Genomic DNA, 6,970 nt, shown 5'->3' on the forward strand with positions numbered 1-6,970 from the left:
TCCCAAAGTGCCTTCATAATTTTGATATAGCCCTTCTTCTTTCCATTCCTCTCAAGCGGAGGTTGCTCCGATGTTGTCATAGCCACAGCCCGTCGTTTACAGATCAAAAGGTCATCATTCATCTGTTGAGTCCATTTGCGTCTTGGTTTGGACTGCCTTCGCTCAGCCATGATAATTGATAATAAGTGGTTGAAAGTTCTTTTATGAGCAAGGCCACAAGTCTAAATGGTTTTCTTGCATCTTAACCCTAATAAATGATCTAGTGGATATGTATTGAAGGTTAAACGGTTAAAAAAGATAAAAAGGATAAGGATAAAAAGAATCGGAGCAGACCGTGACACGTCCGTTCACGTGCGTTCCCAAAATTAAGAGAGGGAGCCCAAAGGGAGCCCAAAGGAAACCACTAGGCTTATAATACTACCACTACCACTACCACTACCACTACCACTACCACTACCACTACCACTACCACTACCACTACCACTACCACTACTACTACTACTACTACTACTACTACTACTACTACTACTACTAATAATAATAATAATATAATAATAATAATAATAATAATAATAATAATAATAATAATAATAATAATAATGTGAAGCTTAGGTTAAGTAATCGATGTCCACATCCATATGATGGTTTCAAATTCAAGTATAATGTTTAACCTCTGTACAGAGTATAAAGTACTTAAAATATTAAAAAAGGTAATGGCGAGGGAGCCCAAAGGAAACCACTAGGCTTATAAGAGATAGGCTCCTTCAATTAATTAATATACGAAGTATTAACAGAAATATACATGTCAGATCATAGGCAGAGCTACTAAACAGTAAAAAAAAAGTCTCTGCTTACGAGCCAGAAGGCTCATCAGGCCGGTGCTTATCTCCGGTTTCAGTAGCATGAAGCGACTAGGAGTATTTATACTTCCCCCTGGATGGGATGCTAGTCCATTGCAGGGTTACCCCCAGCATTACGCCGGTACCCATTTATACACCTGGGTGGAGAGAGGCACCGTGGGAGTAAAGTGTCTTGCCCAAGAACACAACACAACGTCCCCGGCCAGGCCCCGAACCCAGACCACTCGATCCGGTGTCGAGCACACTAACCATGAGGCCACCGCGCCTTCCTAAACAGTGAAATACACTAAATAGGGAAAGTTAGGAAAGCAATTGTGAGGCATGACAAGGTTACAGCAGCCTTTATTCATTTCATTTGCCTTAACTAATAGTACTAACAAACTAAAAAAGTCTTATCCACATTATCGTAACTATTTTTATTATTTTGTTGACTTATGGATTTTATGTAACTGATGTCATTTTGTGTCATTTAAGCAATCTGTGGTAAATCACAACCTTGTTCAAATGGAGGCACCTGCAACAGCACAAGCGGCTTGTGTAACTGTGCACCTTTCTACTTTGGTGAACTTTGTGAGATATCTGTGGGTAAGAATTTCAGTACAAACCAGATTACCATCATCTTAATTCTATGCTTTTAGAGAGTTTTTAGAGCCTGTTTTCTTGATTTTGCTTCAGACTGGTATACGACCATTCCTGTATAAGCTTAAGTTCTACAAAACAACAGCACAAGGTATTCATGCTTGTGATGATAAAAAAACAAAGCACCTGACGATTAGTACCACTACAGGCTCTGAAGTGCATCAATCGCGAACAATCACGCAAACATACTTTAAGCCAGGTTTTTTAATATATCTGACGATGCTGTGAAATGAGTAACAATCTTTAAGTTTTAGAGAAAGCAATTTCCATCACACAGGTGTTTTGAATCGGTGACAAAAGCAGGCCACAATTAAAAAGTTCATAGCCTTGTACACAGAATGAATCGCTGCTGATTTACTCAACTATCAAACCAGTTGAGCTATCCTCTGGATATTAATATTGCCCCCGCGAGGCAACCTAGAAGTCCCCGCGTAAAAAGGGTAAATGTATAAATTGGTAGATATTGTAGGGGCAATCAATCCGGGGGGAACTCCTAGGGTCAATTTTCGCTGGGTATGTGCTGCTGGCCTATCAGAACTCGAACCCCTTTACGGTCTATTTATGGCCAATTATAGACCCCATCTGTCGGGAACTCTGGTGAAAATGCAACCCCATGGTAGTCAAGCCAGTCGTGAAAATGCGACCCCATCCAGCGGCACGTCCCATTAATAGGAAGTACCCCCACCCCCCACCCCCCGCGGGGGGGGGGGGGGTCCATCTCGATTTGCTCAACCGGGCGCGAAAGTTGGTATCGGTATTGCTTAAGCGGGCACGCATTTGGTATTGATGTTGTTCTACACGACCGAGGTGTTTTTGGAGTCACGAAGTAGAAACTCTAAAAGAGAACCAAAGTGCTGTTTGGTTTAGCAATTGAAAAATCAAACATTGAAGCAGAGTTGATGCAAATCGAGTCAGAAATTGATTTTGTCCGCCGGACACAAATCCGAAGCAGGGGCGACGACTTGGCAGAGGCAAATCGTAAACAGGGGCAACATGTTCAGCATATATTTGACACGTGTCTTAACTGCCTTTTATACTCTCTTACATGTAGGCGGGGGCAGATGTAGTGAAAACTATTACTAGTTTAGGGAATAGGGCTATCCTTCCTTCCAACAATTTGGGCCCGGTTAAACTGGAGAATTAGGTGGAAATAAGTCTGCTGTTTATCCAAATCAGTATTTACACTATTGGCAATTCTGAGTGCTTCAAGTGAATGAAGATGTGTAAAAGAATGTGGTATGGTTGATGAAATCTTGTTTTACTGCCGACTATGCGCACATTGTCTGCAACCAGGGATTCTCTTGATGCCAAGGGAGGAATCGAAGGGTTACGTTTGCGGAGATACAGCATTAACTACCTCTGGGATTTAGAACTGCTTATATTTAGTAAGGGAGCTCGCATTTTTTTAAAACAAAAGTTAAAAAAGAGAAGAAGGAATGATCTAAAGCGGAAGAAGCGAAAGTAAAGCAGTCGGTCAGTAAACAGTCCAATAGAATCACCAACTCGGCCGGGCATTCTCCAATATCACAAATTTAACATTTAGCTTTGTCTCTATTATAGGAAATCAGTCAGTCAAGGTTGTGGTTGATGAGAAACTTGATCAGGTACCGAGATGACTTTAGAACAATGGTTACTTTGTGTGGTTTATGCGGTTTGTAAGTCTAAATATCAGTAATTTTGACTGTTTATAACCATATCTGTCAGTCCAATGTCATCCATCCAAACCAATTTCTGCCCCTGCCTGACAGTAATCTAATATCCGTTCTTTTTTTCAGTGGAATGCCACTAGCTTCACTTCCAGTTTGGTTAAGAAGTTGAACAGTTATTGTTCCAAAAACAATTGCTTCGCTTCCCCTGGGTAAATATCTAATTTTCCTTTCCCCTCTGGGGTTTCTGTATGGCCAATAAGAAAATCATCCATATAAACACAGCGGATGTATCTATTCCAACTTATAGGAGGCAGACTGCGTAGAAAAAACTCTATCTTTTTGGTTAGTGTGGTTCGAGTCCAGAGCTGCGTCAAGCAGTAACTGCTAAAACACGAGCAGTCAGTTATGTAAACATTGCAAAAAACATATGTTTTCCTATGACGTCACACGAGCAAAAAGAGAGATGTCTGATTGAAACTAATTTTTCGACAAATCTAGCCAACGCCTGCTGTAGTTTGTCCCGGTCGTCTTCCGTTTATTTTTATTACGTGATCTCGAGGGCCCACATGGAGATAATGCAGGGTATATTGCATCGGAAAATAACGGAAAGCATTTTTGTAAAGTGAAATAATGAATTTCTTATTTGGTGGCTGCACAAATAATAGGCGCGGACACTCTACTCACTGTGCTGTGATTCGCAAAATAACTGCGCGTATTGCATGTCAAAACGAGACATGTAATGTAACGGGTTTTAGGTCGAATAATTGAATGATTGTAGCACATGCTAAGACTAATTTAAGTAGTTGAAAAAATCAAGGCCTTTAGACAGTACCTCAATTCATTTGAGCTGAACATATTAAGTTTGTTTCTTGACAGCGCGGTACAGACGACCAAGCAAAATTTCGAGGCCAGTGATGTGAAAATTATCCAATCCCCCGAAGCGTCGAACGAAGGTGTGGTTGTTTCTTTTGTTGTCGTCTATCCAAACAGTGAGAACATCACGGTGGTACCGAAAAAGGTCTTACTGGGATTCTTCAACAGCGGCATCAAGCAAATTGCAGGGTATAAGGTGATTAAGGTGGATGACGAAAGTGAGATATCCCCTGGCGGTCAGCACTCTTCGCAGCAACGACAGCAAAAATCCAAGTCGCTGGCTATTTACCTTGGAGTGTTCGTGCCTCTTGCAGTGGTTATCGTTTTGGTATTAGGCTGTGTAGTGCAAAGGTTTGTCTATGAATCTAAAATAAGTAACTGGTCCCCTCTGTAAAGCTAAGTTCTTTTTCGAGAATGGTTGGCAGTGTTAGTTACAGTCATTGTTTACACTTAATGTGTCTTAAAATTTATGCGATTTTCAATTTATTTCTTTTATCAGCCATTTTCATACATTATATTCACTTGATTATGCGATAGATCTTGCAATTTCCAGCATCTCGTCGTGTGACAGTCTCAGAAGTAATGTGGCCCTTTGCCTTTTGCATTTCCGCCATCCTGCTAATGGTATTTTTGAAAGAAATCCTCAAAGGACGATCCTGGGATCTTATGGGAGAATAGTTATATAGCTGCATCAAAATCAAATATTGCCAACAGAGCTATTTTTTATTAATAGCTTTTGCTGGAACATTTACTTCAGCTTTGAACAAACCGTTCAATTTGAGAAAAATCTGGGTACTTACCATCAACCAATAAATAAAAAAACCGAGTACTGGCCAATCAAGTTAGCTATTATCACTTCTATCAAACTGCTTTTTTATCCAATTTGAAAGTTCATACATGATGCTGCATGTATATAATTTTTTTGAGAGTCTAATATTTGCCTTTACACGCTGAAATTTTAAGCTTGTGAGTAAATGACGTCACTTTCCCTAGATCCAACCCTCTTGGGGTCCAATCGGTCAGCTTGGAACGTGAGTAATGACGGACCGTGAAATCCAAAACTTACACTCAAAGTAAATAGCGTTTGGATAAATATCAAACCTTTCAAAATCTGAAGAAAACAGAAGTGATTTTTTTAACCATAGTAGCACTTTAAGTTACAAAAAAGTGTAGATATACATCTAGATATTCGATAAGTGTAAAAATCAGTAGAACGACATGTTTGTTACAAAGCGTGCAAACCATGCAGGTTTGTAAGTGACGCGTGGCTTCATCTTTTGGAATGAACCTATGACTGAATCCCCAACGGTTAGAGCTAATCTGGCGAATATTACTAGTTGTACCCAATTAGCCACTGTTTTACTTGTTCATGAGTAATACCGTTGTTTTGTTATCAGGTACCGTAAGAGACTGGGTCGGAATGGAGCTGTCCCTCGTGGCCGCTACAGCGATCATAGTTTCGTGGCATTAAGTTCGCAAGATGACGATGACACTTTAGACGACACTGCCTTACTGAGGCCCCCACAGCAAACCAGCGATGAAGGTGATCTCATGTCCTAATCATGCGATATCCCTTAACACGAACACGAACGCCACACGTACATAATTATAGTGGTGCGATTTTGGTTATTTTAAATTTTTGGAAGGTTTTTCATTTGTTTCACTTTTTCAAGTCTTTTGTGAAAGCCGCACGTTGCGCTTGTGGTGTAGCTCGTGTAGAATCTGAGATGTTTTCATGTCTTTCGACTGCCATTAATCGCGTAGCCAAATTTGTAGATGATTGCGCTTCAGCTTTTTTTCTTTTTTTGCAAAACGATATAGTTGTTAGGTCGATCACGGGTAACCCAGGCTCACTGTGTGTACCACATAGGTAAATATAGAGAACATATAAGGCGAAGTTTAGGTCTGGAAATTTTCAAGAAAATGGAAATAAAAATCGATGAAACTTACCATGTGGTGAGCAGTTGTTGTCTTTAATACGTACACGAAGTTTCGGGAAAAATGGTCCCCGTTCACCTTCCTTCATAGTATAGTGACAGTGTAGGAGACAGAAGCCAGCGTAGGCACTCCGATCGACCCAAAACAAGCACGATTTTTTTCGTGAAAATCGAATCCAGTCGCTAAATGAACACGCCAGGCTCGTGGAACATGAATTTCTCTAAACCATGAATCCACTGGAGTATCTCCAGGTAACAACGCGAAGCCACCAGACTCCGTAAAACGTGTAAGTTAACCTGCTAAAATGGCGGCCAGAAAGCGTTGTCCTCGCAAAGTGTCCAATTCAAAATGGCACTGAACTCGGGACGCCTGGTGACGAGGGGAATATATGTCCCCCTGGAGGGAGGGGAGTCCCAGATTGCTCAGTGAGTTTTGTTTTTAGCAATTTGGGACTCTCCTCCCTCCAGAACTTATTATACTCGTCACCAGGCGTCCAGAGTTCAGTGCCATTTTGAATTGGACACTTTGCGAGGACAACGCTTTCTGGCGGCCATTTTAGCAGGTTAACTTACAAGTTTTACGGAATTTGGTGGCTTCGCTTTGCTACCTGGAGATGCTTTAGTGGATTCATGGTTTAGATAAATTCATGATCCACGAGCCTGGCGTGTTCATTTAGCGACTGGATTCGGTTTTCGCGAAAAAAATTGTGCTTGTTTTGGGTTGATCGGAGTCCCTACGCTGGCTTCTGTCTCCTACCTTGTCACTATACTATGAAGGAAGGTGAACGGGGACCATTTTTCCCGAAACTTCGTGTATGTATTAAAGACAACAACAGCTCACCACATGGTAAGTTTCATCGATTTTTATTTCCATTTTCTTGCAAATTTCCATACCTAAACTTCGCCTCATATGTTCTCTATATTTACCTATGTGGCACACACAGTGAGCCTGGGTTACCTGTGGGTCGATCAGTGTAACATTGAACCGAGTGTGGACATACTCCTGATGATA

At 41.0% G+C, this 6,970-nt stretch overlaps 1 protein-coding gene across 1 annotated transcript in view; it reads left to right on the forward strand.

Moving 5' to 3' along the window:
• The window catches only part of LOC137980348 (deleted in malignant brain tumors 1 protein-like), a 62,924-nt gene extending 57,013 nt beyond the window's left edge, over window positions 1-5,911 (forward strand). The window contains exons 10-14 of the mRNA XM_068827762.1: window positions 1,335-1,445; window positions 3,060-3,103; window positions 3,275-3,357; window positions 4,025-4,372; window positions 5,419-5,911. Coding sequence (XP_068683863.1) covers window positions 1,335-1,445; window positions 3,060-3,103; window positions 3,275-3,357; window positions 4,025-4,372; window positions 5,419-5,581 — 749 coding nt within the window. The 3' untranslated portion in view covers window positions 5,582-5,911. The remainder of the gene's footprint in view (window positions 1-1,334; window positions 1,446-3,059; window positions 3,104-3,274; window positions 3,358-4,024; window positions 4,373-5,418) is intronic.
• The last annotated feature ends 1,059 nt before the right edge of the window (window positions 5,912-6,970 follow it).

Source organism: Montipora foliosa, chromosome 12, assembly GCF_036669935.1.
Source record: "Montipora foliosa isolate CH-2021 chromosome 12, ASM3666993v2, whole genome shotgun sequence".
NCBI lineage: Eukaryota > Metazoa > Cnidaria > Anthozoa > Scleractinia > Acroporidae > Montipora > Montipora foliosa.